Source organism: Drosophila eugracilis, unplaced genomic scaffold (genome assembly GCF_018153835.1).
Source record: "Drosophila eugracilis isolate 14026-0451.02 unplaced genomic scaffold, ASM1815383v1 contig_415, whole genome shotgun sequence".
Lineage (NCBI taxonomy): Eukaryota > Metazoa > Arthropoda > Insecta > Diptera > Drosophilidae > Drosophila > Drosophila eugracilis.
In genome coordinates this window covers 405,957-425,192 of record NW_024573278.1, presented here as the reverse complement: position 1 = coordinate 425,192, position 19,236 = coordinate 405,957, and the positions used below count along the sequence as shown (strand labels likewise).

General features: G+C 44.7%; 7 protein-coding genes across 9 annotated transcripts; 3 read left to right on the top strand and 4 right to left on the bottom strand.

Moving 5' to 3' along the window:
• The first annotated feature begins 1,084 nt into the window (after positions 1 to 1,084).
• LOC108111797 (putative glycine-rich cell wall structural protein 1) lies at positions 1,085 to 2,503 on the top strand. 3 transcript variants are annotated; one of them, XM_041818923.1, is made up of 2 exons: positions 1,085 to 1,245; positions 2,264 to 2,503. In XM_041818923.1, the coding sequence occupies exons 1-2, from the start codon at positions 1,100 to 1,102 to the stop codon at positions 2,436 to 2,438; spliced, it is 321 nt and encodes a 106-aa protein (XP_041674857.1). In that variant the 5' UTR covers positions 1,085 to 1,099; the 3' UTR covers positions 2,439 to 2,503. The 3 variants fall into 3 exon arrangements, 2 of the variants coding, with proteins under 2 accessions (XP_041674857.1, XP_017076876.2); XR_001772597.2 differs by lacking the exon at positions 1,085 to 1,245 and adding an exon at positions 1,397 to 1,723; XM_017221387.2 differs by lacking the exon at positions 1,085 to 1,245 and adding an exon at positions 1,493 to 1,685.
• On the bottom strand, positions 2,456 to 7,209 carry LOC108111795 (conserved oligomeric Golgi complex subunit 1). Its single transcript, XM_017221385.2, is given in 6 exon segments — positions 2,456 to 2,785; positions 3,807 to 4,472; positions 4,530 to 5,468; positions 5,470 to 5,588; positions 6,257 to 6,939; positions 7,003 to 7,209. Coding segments are annotated over 6 exon segments (2,667 nt in total). The 5' UTR covers positions 7,137 to 7,209; the 3' UTR covers positions 2,456 to 2,659.
• Positions 7,210 to 7,439: 230 nt separating this feature from the next.
• LOC108111725 (short-chain specific acyl-CoA dehydrogenase, mitochondrial) lies at positions 7,440 to 8,973 on the bottom strand. The gene is made up of 3 exons (XM_017221278.2): positions 8,898 to 8,973; positions 8,593 to 8,832; positions 7,440 to 8,531 (listed from the first exon to the last, which is right to left on the bottom strand). The coding sequence occupies exons 1-3, from the start codon at positions 8,929 to 8,931 to the stop codon at positions 7,558 to 7,560; spliced, it is 1,248 nt and encodes a 415-aa protein (XP_017076767.2). The 5' UTR covers positions 8,932 to 8,973; the 3' UTR covers positions 7,440 to 7,557.
• A 1,174-nt stretch (positions 8,974 to 10,147) lies between these two features.
• On the top strand, positions 10,148 to 11,797 carry LOC108111735 (translation initiation factor IF-2). The gene is made up of 4 exons (XM_017221289.2): positions 10,148 to 10,405; positions 10,474 to 10,952; positions 11,011 to 11,091; positions 11,202 to 11,797. The coding sequence occupies exons 1-4, from the start codon at positions 10,222 to 10,224 to the stop codon at positions 11,700 to 11,702; spliced, it is 1,245 nt and encodes a 414-aa protein (XP_017076778.2). The 5' UTR covers positions 10,148 to 10,221; the 3' UTR covers positions 11,703 to 11,797.
• On the bottom strand, positions 11,795 to 12,752 carry LOC108111736 (chymotrypsin-1). Its single transcript, XM_017221290.2, is given in 4 exon segments — positions 11,795 to 11,956; positions 12,029 to 12,136; positions 12,138 to 12,625; positions 12,686 to 12,752. Coding segments are annotated over 4 exon segments (825 nt in total).
• Positions 12,753 to 13,148: 396 nt separating this feature from the next.
• LOC108111741 (chymotrypsin-1) lies at positions 13,149 to 14,133 on the bottom strand. Its single transcript, XM_017221294.2, has 3 exons — positions 14,043 to 14,133; positions 13,377 to 13,978; positions 13,149 to 13,321 (listed from the first exon to the last, which is right to left on the bottom strand). The coding sequence occupies exons 1-3, from the start codon at positions 14,131 to 14,133 to the stop codon at positions 13,166 to 13,168; spliced, it is 849 nt and encodes a 282-aa protein (XP_017076783.1). The 3' UTR covers positions 13,149 to 13,165.
• Positions 14,134 to 17,287: 3,154 nt separating this feature from the next.
• LOC108111750 (chymotrypsin-1) lies at positions 17,288 to 18,181 on the top strand (the record flags this gene model as incomplete). Its single annotated transcript, XM_017221305.2, has 2 exons — positions 17,288 to 17,905; positions 18,014 to 18,181. Coding segments are annotated over 2 exons (786 nt in total), but the record flags the coding sequence as incomplete, so codon positions are not given.
• Positions 18,182 to 19,236: the final 1,055 nt, after the last annotated feature.

Sequence of the window (19,236 nt, the reverse complement as noted above, 5' to 3'; positions counted from 1 at the left end):
CCCTTCCCCAAATTGTTTTTCCCGGAGCATGTGTGAGCTTAATTTTATGAGCTTATTTCATACTTTTCACTTCTAATTTGGTTTTAGGCTAGTTGCCATGTGCAGATTTCGACTTGTTGAGTTTTCCTTGAGTTGGTGCTTTCATTTTCATTGGGTGATATCGGTTTCACTTACGCCTCAACGTATATAAAACATCTAATTTAATTAGCTGACACCGACGGGTGTCCTGTCCTATTTTTTTCTTGTCTGTTTTCTAACATCTGTTTGGTGAGAAAATGGAAAAATCGTAGGAGAAGCTGCAGAAAAGGTAAAAGGGACTCATTATGTATGCATTGAGTTTCCACTGTCCTGTGGCACCGACAGAGAAACTTTTTGATAACTCTAATTAGCATATGAAGAAAATCAGACTCGGACAGCTTTCTTTCGAAGGCAGGCAGGTGGAAAGCTGTTAAATGTATTCCGTTCCAATTAGGCTTCCCCCTGGTCAACTGGTCTGGTAATTAAAGAAAAGTTGTTCGCATTAAGAAAATTACATTTATTTAGCTTTTAGTTTGTTTTTACAAAAAAGGCATTTTCAAATATATTGACTTTCTCACATCTTAAAGGTTTTTTATATCGAATTACAGGATAGACGGAAGCATATGGAAATATAATTAATTCAAAAATATCACAACAAATTCATAATATAGATTCGGATAGCGATATATGGACATAAGGATGAGAATGGCTATACTTAACATTTCAATTCCTTTAACTTTTCTATTAAACGGAACAATCTTTTCTGTTATCCCCCGGCTTATCTACGTAATTGAACCATTTTTGCCTTATTCACTCTTTTACCTCTCTTCGCATATCTTAACGTTTTCAATCGCCCTTTTGGCCATTTCTTTCCCATTGAAATCCCCCAAAATCTCTCTTAGCCTCGACTATATTCCTCGACTCTCGTTGCATCTATAAATACCGTCTTGTTGCACTGCTCGTATCCGTGGGCTACTCGACTGAGCCGTGGGATTACCGACGTATTGCCTTCCATTGGCCACAGAACCAGAAACGCGAGAGGCGGAGGTGGCCAATGTCAATGCCATGGCCATGGGCGGAAATGGCCAAATGCAAATGTAGAAACCGAAACGAATCGGAACAGAAGTGTCGAAAAGAGGAGGGGAAGCACTACAAAATAATCCAACAGTCGCCGCGAGAGAAACACTTTCCATTCCTTCCGGCCACAGGGAGAGAGAGAGGTGCCAGGTAATGATTAAATCAGTTAAGAGCCATTGGCCATTGCAGCCAGCTTTGCTATACCCGGGGCCAAATCCCCCTGGCCACCGCAACCCTTCATGATCTCCCCAGAAAACATTGGCGCCTTTCCCTTCCGCTCGCCGCCTTTGGCTGTTGCGCATTTTGTGTTTTGCTCTCAACGTTTATTTTGGCCTTCTTTTCCTGGCCAAATGATTTAATTTCATGCATTTCGCTTTGCGGCAATGGCGATGCTTATTAGTTGCAATTTGCCAGCTGGGGCCAAAGTTTGCTCTAGCCGAAAACCAACAGCAAGCCACACAAAATAAACCAAATAAATTTAATAATTGCTGTCCTGAGAAGTTGATAGGATGGGTAAAAATAAAGGAGGCGGAGGCGGCGGTGGTGGAGGCGGAGGAGGTGGTGGTGGTGGAGGAGGCGGTGGCGGCAATGTAAGCAATATTTGTGTTATGCAACTTGCGTACTAATTGTGAGTCTAACTACTTATAATCTTCATCTAAGTGCTTATTCAGTTTGCCTCACTCCCGACAGAGTTAATGCAGAAAATTCAAAGTAAACTTAGTTGCTATTTAAAAAGTTCATAAATTTAAGCGGAGCGGAAATATATTCACAATATTTTAAGTGTTTCTACTCAATGTTAGTATATATACAACCATTTAATTAAACTTTCAATAGTTATTAATTTATTTTAGCAATCAAAACAAAATTTAAATTATTGCCTACATACATTTGGTTCTTACTATTTTTATTTTAATAAACTATTTTGTCGGAAAAATTAGCTGAAATATAATTACATTATTATAACACGGATGATGGAAATAATAATTTATTTTGAATGTAATTAAAGAACTTCTAACCCTTTGGTAGCAGGTCCTCCCTCATTGCAATGCTGGCCCAACTAACCTTTTTCTCATTTACTGACTTTGCTCCGCAACTTTAAATAACCGTGGCTCGTTATTTGCACAGTCCCAACTCAAAGAGAAATCTTTCCGTGTTTCTTTGCCCACAGAAAAAGGGCGGTGGCGGTGGAGGCGGAGGTGGATCCGGAAATAAAAACAAAGGAGGCGATGGAGGCGGTGCTGACAAAGGTGGAGCCAAGAAAGGACAGGACCAAAAGGCAGCCGCAGGCGGCGGCAAGAAAGGAGGCAAGAAATAACAACGGTAGCAACATCAAAGCGCATTAAAAATTACAAATTTAGAGTTAAGTTGAAATTAAAAGTGATATCATAATATATGTATCTATAATGTATGCGAATCTCTTAAAATTATTTGGCGGAGGCCGCCTCTTCTACAAATATACTTTGGACACAGGTTAAACATTTTGAATGCTCGGCTTAACAATGGAGGTAGCATCCCATCCGTATTCCAGTTGGATGCACTTCACAGGCCACTTGATCTGAATCCCCTAGCGGAACCATTCCTGCGACATCCCGAAGAAGGAAGCAGCGCTCGATTTGGATTTGCTAGTGTCTCCCTTGCGAGCTCCATTGCCCCCCGTCTTCCTGGTCGGAGTCGTTGTCGCCGTCGCCGTCTAAGGGTGAAAGCAGAGATAGAGGGATAAAGAGAAATGTTATTAATTAATTAGGACTATTAATTGGTAGTTTGTCTGATTAATCTGTTAATTTGCGGTTGGACTCTCAGATTTATGGTGAGCAACAAACAGCAGAACAGAAAGCAGACATAATTAGAGAACGATTTATACCGTCGGAGATCGCAGCTAATTACAAAACATGCGAGTAACGGCCAAGTAGCCATGGCCATAAATTAACATTTGCCCAGCGATTTGATTTCAATAATTGCAGCGATTCATTAATTAGCATCTAAGGCACTCGCACTCGCACACGCGTCTACAATATATACACAATCATTCTGCTGATATTCTGATATTCTCCATCCACTTGGAAATTTCGGTTTCGGTTTCAAGCGAAACTTTTGCCAAGCACTTGTGGGCGAAGTGGAGATGGGCGGTTAAGGAGCAGGAGCGGGAGTGGGGTGGCGGAAAGTTGCACCTAATTAAAATTTGTCTTGCGGCATTCTGGTTTATTTATTACTGGATGGACCAAATTAGTTTAATTAAACTGCTGCTTCAGTTTGAAGAGGTTTCCGAATTCGGAAATGAAGCATCTAATAAGAGCAAAGTGTGCGAACTTTGCTCACTCTAAGCAAGTTTTGGTTAAACAATTATTATCATGCAGCATGCAAACGAGGAATGATAACAAAATATCAACTATCAAATACCATTTCTACCCAACCAGAGCAAATGTTGAAACTATTGACTTAGGATTGCAATCGATAGAAATCCTAGGAAAGAAACGTAGGAACATACATTTATAACTCGATAAAGTATCTTTATGATAAAAATATTTAAACAACGGTGTGAGGTCCTCCTCTTTAAGTGGTGGTTCAATATTGGAATACTATGGCTGTATATCTATAGATATTATGGAATAAGTATCTAAAGATTCATGTAACCCATGCTTTGAAAAGAAATCAAAATGAGATGCTTAAAGTGAGGACCTACAACCCCGTATATCTTAAGTCCTTTTACTCACTTTATCAGCTGACTCTTGTGTGAGGGATTTCCGTTCAATGCCACTAACTCTTCCAGCAGCCTGGGGCATCACAATAGGCAGCAGAGGGAACCAGAGCGATGTGGATCCCGATGAGCTAAGACACAAAACATTGGGATCTGCTTCGTGGGCCAAAGAGCTGGCTGCCGATGCGCCTTGATTTGCCGCAATTGTCGAGGGTGTCAGCACTCCCAGTTCGCCCTGAAGACGGATTGCAGCTCTAGCTACATGTGCAGTTATGTGCTCCGCAAACAGCTCGAAATCAAAGGGATCTATGCAGTCGCGAAGTTGGTTTTGTTGAGAATGTATCTGGTCGTAAAGAGCACGCTCCTCGCGTGTGATGGCAAACACCCGTTCAAGGAACTTAAGATCGAAGAACAACTGCAGGGCGATGTTCTGACTGCATTTGGTACATTCCGCCTGGGCCAATCCTTCGTAGTGACTTAGCAGTTTTCCTAAAAGCCGCTGGATGAACGCTTGCAATACCTTTGGTGGCAGAGTTTGGGGAACAGCTAGGTTCAATGCATTGATCAACTGATGGAGATACGTCTGCAGGGAAAGACGCGGCTGACTGGGAATGCGAATAGTGGATTGGACACTTTGCTCTTGTTCTTCGTCCCGCTGTTCCAGAGTCAAGGTTTGCCACAACTAAAAAATAATAAAAATAATTTAAAACACATTTGAAAAGCTATTCAAAATAATTACCGCAAAATCACTAAGAACCACTTCATGGTTAATTACTTTCGGTAGCTTATCATCGCAACTATGCCCGGCAAGCACATCGTCAACGATGAGCAGCCAGAAAGATAGCATCTCCTCTTCGATCAGGCCGCAAATTCGCTGCCAGTGCTCGATCCCGACTCCTGCTAAGTTGTCAGTATACTGGCGCCAACTTGAAGGCTGGCAGAAGCAGAGCTTTAAGTTGGGACACAGTTCTACCAAAGCCAGACTATTTCGCAAAGCTAGAAGCAGAGCAGGACGCTCTCGAAGTTGTAGACCCTTCAAATTCGTCAGATACTCTGTTAGTTGCTCCTCGGCCGTCTCGCGCAGGAATTGGATGAGGGAAAGTTTGTCCTCTGCCCGCGTCGTCTGCTCTTGTAGCATCACATTGAGCTCCTGGACGATATCCGCTAGATTTGAGTCAAAACGTTTGCACAACTCCATGGTGGCTCCATCATAGCCCTTAGTCCGATTAGCCAACCGCTTTGGTTGATCACTGAGTGCCGCCGCCAAACTTAAAGGCAGATCTTCGCTCTGTTCTTTCCAAATTTGTTGCGCCGTTTGAGATTGTCCAGCTTCGATTAGCAAAAGCACCTGCTCGTAGGTCTGCTTCATAGCTGCCGCCCAACTGCTGCGTATGATCTCCCGAACTCTAGCGTTAATCAGTGGAACGTACTTTCGCACGTAGAAGTCCAACTGGCTGTGCTTCAAATGAAGTTGCTGTTCTAGACGGACGAAATCCGGTCGACCATTGGTCCTTGCTGCCGTCTTGATGTCCTGGATAGTCTGCATATTGCTTACAAGAGCGAATACTTGCTGCAAGTGAGCCGCTGCTAGGGCGTTCATCTTGTCTAACCACTGTTGGAGTGAAGAGCCCAGTAGCTCAGGTGTTAACTGAGGAACCTCAAACTGCGGTTTAAAACCCGGCTATGATGTCAGGCAAAAGGTTTGCAAGTTGACGCTCGCTGCTTTCCATCCGGTTGATGCTGGGCGGACAACTCGACGAAGAACATTCTGCCAGGCGAGTAAAGAGAAGACTTTCACCTATATGGAAGAAAAGATGAATCATTAAAATAATTCATTACAGATCCCCTGAAGTTCTTAGTAGGCTCAAACTAAATGTTTAAAATTTCTGGTTAACTACTTATTCTTTTTTAGCCAAAAAATGACTGACTCGACTTTGAAACTAGCTAGACTCTGCGGAGTCGAAGTGAAAGGAGTCCTGCGGCTTCTTTGCTCAGGCAAGTACACGGGAAAGTTAAAGGCTAAGTTCTACGACAGTCACATTGAGATTGGCGATTTTTACTCAATCTACTTCTTGGACAAACAGCCAAGCACATATGTTGTCCTCTTTCGTAACAAAGCAATGAGTCACTGTCAGACCTTGTCGCCGACAAATGGCACCAAATTTCAATGTTTTGACGGTATTGACAAGAATTCCACGATGGTCATTCTGGGAAAAGCGGACTATGTGACCTGTATGCATCATAGTTCGACTTACACGGATGTTCTGATGGAAGCATGCGGAGTCAAATGGTCAAGTCCATATCCAATGGTAACCATAATGCATTATAGGGCACTGGAGCAAAGTAAGCATTTGGATACTTCTTCAGCCAGTTGCCAATTTCAATGGGAGTACCTCATGATAATCCTGATTCTATCTTTGCTATTGTGTCTTTTTTACGGGATACGTTAATAAAACAACACTTTACCCAGCAAACACTTATCCAGTAGTTCCACGGTACTGTTCAGAACGGTTAAGCTGGCCAGAATGCGTTCCTTAACACGACGTGGTTCCGACGGTCTGCTCTGCAGACAGTTGAGAAAGGCCGAGGAACGCAGGCCCAAAAAGGTTTTCAGCACAGCACTAATTTCACTTTTGTCCAGCAGGAGAAGACTCTGGAGGCAGTCTACGGCCATCTCGGGTAGGAGTTCCTCCCGCTCAAGAGCGGCCAGCACGGCCTGTTTAATGGTGACGTGAAATGGACGCAGAATCTCCCACTGCTTGCGGGCCACCGGAAGTTTCTGCATCAGGGCACTCTGCCCGTCTAGTTGCAAACCTGTGCTTATATGCCGGCTGAAGATGAACAGCTCAGTTGCGGCATAGAAACGGTCGTTGTCCAGGTGCGTCCAGATCAGTTCCGGAAGAGCTGTGAGCAGTTTGATTTGTGCCATTGTGCCGTAGTAGGTCTGCAGCTTCTTTCCGGCGTTTCTTTGCTGCAGAACCGCCTCCTTGGGACTCGGATTCGCGGAGGTCTGGAAGCCCAGGAGCTGCTGCTCATTAAGACTGCGGCAGTTGGCCTGTACGTGTCGGACTTGCTCCATAAGCGTGCCCGCCGACGCCTGCATAGCCGCGATTGTGTCCGCCGCTTGGAGAAGATCCCGGTACCGCTCGCTTAAGGATTGAAAAATATTTTTAACCAGAGATTTCATCTCCCAAAGGTGCCACATCACTTACCCGACATGGGTGCGCAGCTCTTCGCGCTTGTTCTCCACCACCGACTGGATCTTCTTGTGCACCGCGTCGATCTCGGACACGCTGTGCTGCTCAAACAGCGTGTCCACATTCAGGTTCAACAAATTGGCCGTCATTTATGCGAGAAAAATGATTTTATTTTAATCAAAAAAACAATAACAATAGAGGTGGAACACAAAACTATCGATGTTATTCCAAACGATGCATCGATTGGTTCTTTCAGCTATCGATTATGGTCACTCCCCAACTGTTAAGCAGAATGTTAAATTTGAACTGTTGCTGAACACTGGAAATTACCAACAGTTGCTTTTTAAATAGAGCAATAACAGGCTTTATGAATTTAAACACAAAAAAAGCTAAAAGACAAATTTTTTAATATAAAAAAATTAAACAATTTCATTTAAACCATCTGACGATCATAAGATATTAAAAACATTTTATAATTCTAATTAAGCAACTTAACAAGTTTTTCTTATATGAGAATAAATGCAAGAATTCTGATATGTATGCCAACAATAACTTAGAAAAACAATAATATCACTCCCCGCCAAATTCCCGGAGAACAGCATTGGCCACGACTATCCTTTGGATCTCCGAGGTTCCCTCGTAAATCTCAGTGACGCGGGCGTTGCGGTAGTACAGCTCCGCAGGCAGATCCGTTGTGTAACCCATTCCACCCAAGATTTGGATGCACTGGTGGGAACAGAAGGTGGCGGCCTCAGAGGCGTGCAACTTTGCCATGGCCGCCTCTTTGGTGATGGGCAATCCATTGTCCTTCAGCCAGGCAGCGCGCCACGTGAGAAGCCTAGAGGTCTCAACCCTAGTGGCCATGTCGGCTAGCTTCTGCTGGATGAGCTGCATCCGAGCCAGTTGCTTCCCGAAGGCCACCCTCTTCTGCGCATAATCAACAGCTAGTTCCAGAGCAGCTTGTGCAATGCCCGTGGCCTGGGCAGCGATTCCTATTCTTCCACAGTCCAGGGACTGCATGGCTATCTTAAAACCATCGCCTGGAGCTCCAAGGACGCGAGATCGCGGCACAGGGACATCCTCCAGAACCAGCTGGCAAGTCGAAGTGGCCCGCATGCCCATCTTACTCTCTTTCTTGGCTATGGAAAGTCCTGAAACATCCTTGGGCGTGAGGAAGGCAGTGATCCCCTTGTGCTTCAGAGCCTTATCCACCGTGGCGAAAATGATTCCACCGCTGGCTTCCTTGGAATTGGATATCCATGCCTTAGTACCGTTCAGTATGTAGTTATCCCCATCCAACTTCGCCGTTGTGCTTGCCGCTCCAGCATCTGAACCGTTTCCTGGCTCAGATAATGCATAGAAGGCTATGTGCTTTCCCTGGGTGTACGGTACCAGAAAATCCTGCTTCTGCTGCTCTGTTCCGTGCTGCTGCACTGCACCGAGGTACAGATTATTTACTCCCATTACAATAGATACGGCTGCATCACCGCGAGCCACCTCCTCCATGCCAATCGCGTAGGCCTGGTAGTCGAGTCCGGATCCACCTGCGAAGGTCATTAACAAAACATCAATAAATATTTAATAGATATGTAATCCACTACTGACCGTACTCTTCCTTTACAGCCACTGCCAACAAACCAAGTTCCCCCAACCGTCGGACCTGTTCCGCAGGATAGAGCTCCTCCCGGTCGTGGTGCCGGGCCTTAGGGGCCAGTTCCGCATTGGCGAACTCCCGGCAAGTCTTCTGTAGAATTTGGTGGGTCTCAGAGAGCGCGGCTAGGCAGGCGATTCGACGGTCTCCGGCTGCCATACTCCGCACACTCCATGCGCCGCTCGGTCGTTGACCTAAGAATGGGAAATCGGCACATCGATCATCCAGGTAATTGTGAATCACCCAACCATTTCCTCACCCAACGTCCGCGCCACTCTGATCAGCTGCTGCATTCCGTCGTCCAACTGATCCCAAGCCCGTAGTGACAGCTGCGATCGCGGTTGTCGGAGCTTTCGCCGCTGTTTTCGCTTTCGTCAACGAGCCGATCGACAGAGGCCCGAGGAAAACAGCTTTTATATGCAGCTTTCGCATGGCGAATAGCAAGGCAGTGGCGTCTACTCATGAGCTAAGGGGACCCATTAGATATTTTGGATCTTAATTGAAATGTATTTTTGATTTTGAAATAAATACATTTCCAAACTTATTTCTTAAAAAAATGTAATCCCCTCTACCTAAGCCACTGCTATTTATATATAGTATTTCAACTATATATATATATTGCCTACCTTCCATAATCGAAAGTTTTTGCTTTGAAGCTATCTTTGTGAAATTACCAGTGGCTGTGTTAAGGTTCAGCTGAAAAGGAAAGGAATGGAAATCGGTTCAATGGTTTCTGAAAATGAGAATCCAGCAAGAACCTTGTTGATTTCCTATATCGGCTGAATACTAAATCAGGAAATGCTAATTACCGATACACACCCACTTTCGCTGAGAAGTACAAAGTTCTAGCATTTTTCATATACAAAATACAAGTTCATTTTAAAATTGTTGCCTTTTACATTTTACAAAGTAATGGCGGACTTTGTTGAATTTTTAGAGACACGTGTGGACGAGGACGGGATTATCTACTATGGAAAATCTTTGTAAAAACAAATTTTTAATAAAGATATGAAGGAATAATGAGGAGCGACCGGAAGTAAGATTTCATTTTGAGCTCCTTAGCAGTGGTATTAGTGTTAGTGCAAACATAACTAACTGACTGAACGAAATTTGAACATAATTGTTTATGTTAATTTTGTGTTTATTTTATATGTATCTGTGTCTGTATTAAAATTGGAATTTATTTATATTATTTTTACTTTTAATATTAAATTGTTTGTTTGACTTTAAGCCCGTATGACCGCCACCTAGCGGAAGTACGTAAAGCTAACCAATTTTACATTAGCAATGTAGTGCACAGTCTCTCCGTGTAGAAAGCAATATAAGGCGCTTTTAACTCAAATTAGAAGAAAATTACTATTCGAATATTATATATTGTACTTCTTTTTTTTAAGAAAGAATAAAAAATTAAAATATTATTAAATATTATTCGACTTATTCTCATTGTAGTAACCTATATAAAAACGTCGATGTTTTTAAATATTAATAAACAAAAACATTTCACAGCTCTCATATTCCTGCCAGCCAAGTTGCTTACGATTCAAAATTATAGAATTTTTGCATTATATTTCTGATAAATCAAGATGAATTACCTGATTCAACGCGGAAAGGTGCGCCAACAGGCGATAAATGTTCCAGAAGGTCTGCCGGAACTTCTTTCCGATATAACACGCGAGGTCCTAAGATGTCAGCCGACGAAGGAGTGTCTCTGCCAGTTCATCATAGACTACCTTCACTCGGTGATCGTGACCAGGGAGAAGGCAATGGGTGAGATTTGAATTCTTAAACATTTTAGGGTTTCGTTTACCATTACTGATACATATTTACTTGTCTAGTGGCCAAGACCATTCTAGACAGGGCTCTTCGACAGGTGGACAGTATAATATCGGACCTCTGTGTATGCGATCTCACCAAGGAGAAGTCTGAGATGATGGCCCAGGTTCTGGAGGACTGTTTCCGTAACTTCCTGGAGAAACGACGCTGTGAGATGCGACGTGGAAAGCAGACGATAAACTTTGAGGACGTCGACATCCTGGAGGAGCTGCTGGTGAAGTGTAAGTTTAGCGACGAGGAGCTGGCCATGTCACGTCCAGCCATCGAATCGGCCTACAAGCGCTTCGTGGAGGCCTATATGTCTGCGGAGCGCGGAGCCGATGGAACCGAGCTGCTTTACCAGTACTTCCGAGACAGAGAGCTAAAGAGGATTAATGAGGCAATGCGCGAAGAGGCGGCCATCAAAATTCAGAGTGCTTGGCGTGGATATTGGGTCCGTCTCCAGTTCCCACAGGAAGTCTGCGTCTGTGTCTGCGCGTCTGTAAGTGGATTGATATTTATACTGATTCCCTTCGAAGTTACTTTTTTGACATCACTAGGAGAAGAAAGACGACGAGGAGGAGAAGCGCCGGCAACATGCAGCGAGCATTATCCAGAGGTTCTTCCGCAGGGTCATGCTGGTAAGTTAAAGCAGCCGTAATTCTTCACCCGCTCCTTAGTTTCAATTGCTATATATTTTTTTAAATTTTTTATTTCATTTTTAACGTCTAAAATTTGATATTTTTTCTAGCGTGTTGCCACCAAGCCAATCACAGATCCTTGTGCGGAACCGACGGATGGAACAGAACCTACTGCCGTCTCCACCTCTCCTGACACATCTAAGAGTGGCTATGGTGAAATAACTGGCCCATCAACAGGAGTGCCCACTGCTCCGGCAACTGCTGCTGGTACAGCCCCTGGAACAGCTCCTGGCACGGCTCGCGCATCCGCCACGGATTTGGCGGAAGGTCAGGATGGTGAAGCTCCTCCACCAGAGGAAGGGAAAGTGGCACCTGAGCCTGCCGCTGGCGAGGAAGCTACACAACCACCTGCAGAAGAGGCTGCACCACCAGCCGCTGAAGAGGCTGCACCACCTCCCGCAGAAGAGGCTGCACCACCTCCCGCAGAAGAGACTGCACCACCTCCTGCAGAAGAGGCTGCACCAGCTCCCGCTGAAGAAGCAGCACCACCACCTGCGGAGGAGGCTGCTCCACCCGCTGAGGAAGCTCCCGCCGAAGCAGCTGCCGAGTAGATGACAAACTATATTAGTTTTACCTTAGTAGTTAAATTTATTTTGCTTGCAAGTGAATAAATTTAAAGGGGTTGGATGGAAACCTTTTCCGTTTACGACTCCAGTTGCTTTCCTATCCATCCACTGAATGTGGACACCCGGGTGTAGACATCCGGAGAGATGTATAGACCACACACAACCAGACCATAAGATACGATTCCCACTTGTTTCGGTCCATTTTCCGTTTGCATAACTAGAGGTCCCCCAGAGTCGCCCTGGAAATAAAAATATAGATGGTACATATTGACTATAATATTTAAAAACATCTTAAATATTGCCAAACTTACCGAGCAGGCTCCCCTGAAAGGTCCTCTGGCGCAGATCTCTGTGTCCGTGACACTCTCCATGCCAGCATCTCTGCACTCCTTGTTAGATATCGTGTGGTAGCTCATCCGTTTGGAGTACATTTGGATAGTTAACCTCTTCCAGGAATGGGAAGGGTACTGGTAAACGAAGTCCCCAACCTGTGAGAGTCACAGGAACTCCACCACCCACGAAATCCTTTTTCTTAGATCGATACTCAATGGCGGTGATGGTGGAGTTGTTCAATTTCAGAGGAGGATCAATGGACAACACGGCAAGATCACTGGTCACCAGTTCTTGGTACTTGGGATGGATACTGTAGGAAAGCACCTGAGAGCGGGAGCCCTTCTCGTTCAGACCACGAATTCCTGCCACCACAGACATCCGACTTGCATTTAAGCCTTGGCAACAATGAGCTGCTGTCAGGATATGACTGGGGCCAATGATGGAACCACCGCAGAAGTGCATCTGACCTCCGCGGGTTTTGTACTGCAGGGAAACCTGATAGGGTACGTGTTCTCCCGCCGGGACATCAGCTCCGCCTACAATTCGATGAGGTGTATAACCACTGGGCTGACGGGCTATGGGAGTATAACATTATATAACCAAGTGAATATAAATTAATCTGGTGGCAACCTTACAGTTCAGCCTTCCAAACACTCCTCCAATAGTTATAACTCCGATCACAAGCAGCTCAGTTAGACCCATCGTTGGTTTGTTTGTGCCACTGGCTTTGCATCTGCCACGCTACTTAAACAAAAGTTTGGCCCTCATTAGAGAGGGAATTTGCATATGTATCGCATATATCTGGGCCACTTTGGATACTTGCTTATGCCATTAAATTTGATCTTGAAATTGAAATTATAATGAGCAGTTCTGCAGGTAATGTAACCTAGTAACATTGTTTGCAAATATCTAATTGCGAATGCGGAGGGCTCAATGTAAATGTAGTTCTTTAACAAGGAAGTTTGTTAACGAGCAATTCAAAAATACCAATAAGTTAGCAACAATTGAATATGAACTGTATTCAGGATTGATAGAAAGATAAACCTTTTTATTAAATTATTAATTTATCCAAATGATCATCTTCAATTGATTGACAAAATAGACTTGACAAAACCTTAAGCCATTCTCTCCTTTATCCAACCATCAAACATGGACACTCGGGTGTAGACATCAGGGCTATTGGAGGCACAAAAAGCAGTGCCATAAGAGACGACACCCACCTGTTTATAGGATTCACCACTCTTCATAACCAGAGGACCACCAGAATCGCCCTAGGAGTGATAAAAAGACATTAAAACAGAAGACGTAAAGTAAAATCTTACTTACATTACAAGCTCCCTTGCCAAATCTCTCCAAGGCACAGATCTCAGTGTCAGTCAGTTGGGTCATCGTCTCCTTGCACTTGGAGTTACTAAGGGTCTTATAGTCAAGTTTTTGCAGCACAGTGGGATATTTGGCAAAAGGACCTGTGCCAAAGTGAAAGACAGAACCCCATCCTGTGAGGAGAACCTCCTGATCGGCTCCCACCAAATCCGAACCACTAACATCAATAGTGGACACTCGCTTGTCGTCCAGCTCGAAGGGTGGATCGATCTTGAGGATGGCAATGTCACTGGTCACCAGTTCCTGGTAGTTCGCGTTCATCTCATAGGATTGCACCTGAGAGCGGAAGCCTGAACTATCGTTCAGATCTCTAATCCCGGCTACGACGCTAATTTTACTGGCATTCTGGCCATTTACGCAGTGGGCAGCTGTGAGAACGCGATTTGGGGCAATTAGGGATCCTCCACAAAAGTGTCTTTGCTTTCCACTGCGAGTAAGGAACTGCATTGACACCTGGTAGGGAACATACTCATCCTGTGGAACATCGTAGCCGCCAACCACACGCTCGTGGGAATTGGTGTCTGCTTCCTCGAAATACTTTTCCACTGGAGAAGATCGTATACTTTGTTATAAATCATTGTTTACGTTTAAGTTATAAATTAAACTTACAATCGATGACATTGCCCATGGGCTTACCCTGGACGACATCCAGAGCTGACAAAGCTGCCACAAACAGCACAAAATAAGTTACTCCGTTCATGACTGAGGACTGAGCTTGAAACTAGAAATGCATCCGAGGTTTATATAGGCATGGCGAAGCTCCAATTAATTGGGGTTTTTCCTTCTGCTCGATTCATTTGAATTTTATCGAATGGAGCTGTGGGCGGTCGTCCCACCTCATGTAATGGGTTACAAGGTCGCTGGGCAGCGATAGCAGTGGTCTAGACTATAGGAAGCGACAGTTGGCAAGGGGAAACTACATAGTAGGGTTGTGGCTTAAGCCAACTAAGATTTGTTTGCTCAATCAAAGAAGTAATAAAAAACTCATACGTCATTTAACTGGGACTAAAGACCTATAGACAGACTAGGAGATAGGCGATGAGCGAGCTTCCTCGATTCCAGGGAATAACACCTACGCAAAAGTAGAACAGAGTCAGTTCAAGAATCAGAATCAGACCAACAACCAGACTTCCAACCACTGCCAAACTCCTTTCAGAGCGATCTGCCTGAGAGTTTTAATCAGCGAATAATTTAAATATTCCGATTAAACAAGCCACTGCAACGGCAGCGGACATTTCTTTTAATTCATTGTGCGGACAAGGAGGAGACAAGGAGACCTGCCGCTGGCAATCAGCACCTCGGACACCTCGGAGGCAGTCTCGGTTTCAGTTGCAGAAGACAGGAGCTCCAGGCCATCCACATGTTCGATGCAAATCAGGCTCCATCGCATCGCAAGTTCTGCCTCAATTTCATTCCTTCTTCCATCCCATGGGCGGGCTCCGAAAGTGCTATCTGGTCCACATTCGGAGTCAGATGTGTCAGTTCCGGGCCTGATTGCATCCAGCTAATGAATCATTTTGGGTGTAGCTGGATCTGGATGGAACAGCTTCAGCTGTGTGTGTGGCGCACTGGCGCGAATTAATTATGCACACCTCTTGGTTTCGTGGTCACTCCTCCGCTAGCTCCTCCACATTCTCCTTTTTCACCATTTCCATCCTGGCTGCTGTTTGAGGTCTTGATCTTTGGACTTCTGTGTTAATTGTCCTGGGCAACGATGCAGCGCCACGAAGTTGCCAGCCAGCGAACCGATTTGAACCCGAAATGGCTTTATTATATCGCCAGCGAGTATCCCCATCCACAGGATGTGTCTGGGGATCTGAATCCAACTCTGGCGTCTGTCGTGTTGCCTCCTGCCGCCGTTTGTTAATTGGACCACCCTGTCAAGGCATGACTTATCTGCAGACTTTATGCTTAATTCCTGCCTCTAATTTGCATGTGAGCTTGGTGCGCCTTCGACTTCTAGTCAGGTTGACGGGTTAATCCTTGTGTTAACTCATTAAGCTTTGTTCTAGCAAGGGAAATTTAATCAGGAAAGGTGCGCAGAGGAAAATATATAAAACGTAAAATAAGATTGGTAAAAGGAAATCATCATCATATAAGGGAAGAGCTTTTTAAGAAGACTTTCTTTCAACTCTTTCAAAACTTAAATGTATTTTTTGCTTTATCAACTACTGAATATAACAGGTAACTGCTTTTAAAAGAAGTTCTCGCTTCAATGCGAATTAAAAACTAAACAAAAAGAACTTTGCGATTCCACAGACGATGCGATTCGAAATTCCCACTAATAAAATGCACTTTAATCATTTCATCAGCAAACCATATCCTCCTTTCCAAGGGCCTGCGGATCGGTTCGGTGTTAACAAGATAAGCATCCTGCCTGTCCGCTCCGACGGGACGCCATCATTATTATGACATTTTGTTTGATTGCCTGCCCCGCCGTTGCCCTCGATCTTGGCCTTGTTCGCCAGCCAACTTCAGTGGAATTGTGCGTGTGGCCCAGAAGAAGAGCAGGCAGACAACCGAAGTGAGCATTCATTCTCGGTGCAATTTTTATGGGCTTTTTGTTTTCGGGATCTGTTTTCTTGTTTGTCTCTTTGCCGCCAACGTCTTCAGCTTGATTTATTGACTGACTTCATAAAGCAGAGCCGCTGGTTTTATGATCTGTCTGGGAGTGGGAGATGTGGCATTTTATATACACCAGGTTTTAAAATCCAGTAGCAACTTGGGAAAGGTTTTGCTAACCATGTCGATTGGAGGGTCAATCAAGAGCATCAACCAGAACAGGTGGGCTACACCAGAAAACATTCCTCTGGTTCGACCCGTATGCAAATGATTATGACCGATGCCAGCATAAACAAACGGGATCAGCCTGGTTAGCCGAATGAGTTTTCCGCTTCGCAGGCAATTAATTTTCCGCACTCGTTTGCAAGTGGAAAATTAATTGCGTGTTTTGCATAATCAGTAAATTGGTCGTTTATTTTAGTACTTAATTTGCTCAGGATAGCACCAGCAGCGAAGTGCACCTCAGTCTCCGCGATCCGAATCCAAATCCAAGTCGCCCCCTCCACTGGTCTTATAAATTATGACTCTGGACTCCCAACACATGCAGCGATCTGGCATTGGCTGCCAGTGTGCCCGAGCATTGGGCAAATTAAACAGATTTTTATTTGCAAATCAGATAAGGAGATCATGCCACGGAGCAGCGTTCAGATACGGCTGCGCGTTTGCCCAGATAAACAGATACCAATACGGCAACCAAAGCTAGAGCTGGCTTAATATTTATCGGTCGCGTGAGCGTGTTACCTAATTGATGACAACAGGTAGGCGCTTCTGTCAAGTCCAGTCTTATGATGGGATCGGAGGATCGCATCCCAGCTAGCTTATGATAACCAGGCACGCAAGGCGACAAATGAACAGCAAGGAGCGGAGCAGCAGGAGATCCTAAGTAACTACTGTTTGAGATGGAATGTTCAAAATTTATTATAAAAAAATGTTTATATAAGGATATATCAATATCACAATAGAAGATCCTAATTTATAATATTTTAACAATGATAAAAGTTATTTAGATACATTTTTATGCTATGAATACTTATTTCTGATCACATGGTTATGATGAGAAAGTTAACTTCTTTTTCCAAGTGTACATAAAACCAATACTGTTATTTATAGAAGATACTTGACGAAGGTTACCCCAATTCCACCCACATTACATTATTTCAAGATCACAAGAATTTACATGTTTGCATCGCCAAATAAATGATAAGACTGCTGGAGATGTATAAAATGCATGGCTTGCAGTGGCATTCCATTCACTCACCCAACAGTATCAAAAATGACAATCCTCAAATTTATTCTGCATTTTCCTGATCCTCCGGCAAGGATTAGCTGATGTGGTGACTCCGACAACCGAACCACCAGCCAGGATCAATGGTGGACAGCTGGTAAACGAGACGGTGCCCTTCCAGGTGTCCCTGCAAATGCAACGACGTGGTCGCTGGCAGCATTTCTGTGGAGGTTCTATTGTAAGTGGCCAGCATGTCCTAACGGCGGCACACTGTATGGAGAAGATGAAGGTGGAGGACGTTAGTGTGGTCGTCGGGACACTCAACTGGAAGGCAGGTGGATTACGTCATCGAGTGGTGACCAAACATGTCCACCCGCAGTACTCAATGAATCCTAGGATCATCAACGACATCGCCTTGGTGAAGGTAACTCCTCCGTTTCGTCTGGAGCGAGCTAACATCAGTCCCATCCTGATTGGAGGCTCTGATCGCATTGGGGAAAAGGTTCCTGTTCGTCTTACTGGCTGGGGATCAACCAGTCCATCCACTTCCTCGGCTACTCTGCCGGATCAACTGCAGGCACTGAACTATCGCACCATTTCGAATGAGGAGTGCAACCAGAAAGGATTCCGAGTAACCAAGAATGAGATCTGCGCCCTGGCTGTACAAGGTCAAGGAGCATGTGTGGTAAGTACGAATTGCGGTCTTTAAATTGCAGTTTAATTATCGTTTTTTTGGGTAACTTAGAAATTATTAACGTCCTAAATAATATAAAATATAATTTCTCAATTTCAGGGTGACTCTGGTGGCCCCCTGATTAAGCCCGGCCCGCAGCCACAATTGGTTGGCATTGTCTCCTATGGCTCGTCCACCTGTGCCTCGGGCAGACCAGATGTCTACACGCGAGTGTCCAGTTTTTTGGCCTACATCAGCCAGGTGATCAACCAGGATCTGGCCCAATAAATACCTTCCTGCAGAGCATAAATAAACCATGATTGGCCTGAACTTGACTAAATTCCTCGAAGTCTTGGGTTCTTGGCTTTTCCCCCTTTTTCTTCTTCTTTTTGGCGACTAATTAAAAATCTTGTTCAATATTCGCCACAGCCGTAGAGAGTGAGAGAGGGAGAGGGCAGAGGAGTCTGGGTGGAGTCCACAGAGTCGCCACACCATCTTCATGGTCTCTAGGCTTGGCCTGGCTCCAGCGAAAACTTGGACTGCCGCCTGCCAGGGCGACCATGATAAATGCAAAAAGCAATTTATCGCGCATTTAACTCAATTCAGTTTCTTTATGGCAGCGGGATGTGGATGTGGGGAGGTGGTTAGGTGGGTAGATGGGGTTGGCGGACACTGGAGCCTGCCACAAAGTTTCACTGACACGCACACAGCTGCGAACTCCTCACCAAAGACCGGGCCTTGTAATTCGATATTAGATTTTATGCGCGACAAATACGAAGTGCAAACATTTTTATGTTCCCGCCGTTTCTATGCGGCGATTGGTATGTGTAGTGGAAACGATTTAACGGGGCGCCGACTTTGACTTCAGCTTTAACTTCGGTCTCGGTTCGACTGCGGCTGTGTAATTAAGTTCAAATAATGTGGAGCTCATGCCTCTCCAAGCCAAACGCACACACACTGGCCAGCAAAGATCTGCAGTGAGTGCAGCTCCAAGGGAGCATCCTTCTGCAGAGGACCAAATTTGGTCTGAAGAGTGCCCGTCTCCTAGCTCGTTTCACGCTCTCAATTTACTGGATCAAAGCTCGCCACGCTCGGCGAGCCTAACATGGAAAATCTGCCCTCAAGTGAACTCCCATATAGACAGACTAACAGCGGGTCAAATGCGCAGAAGACTAAACCAAACCACCCATCCACCCATTTCATCTCATCCCATCTCTGGAGGCAATCTGAGTGGCTTGGGCACTGCTCACCATATAAATTCATTTAGATCAATCAATTCAATTTGTTTGTCAATAAGCCCTAAATGAGTATTTCATTTAAACAAATTAAAATTCGACCCATTT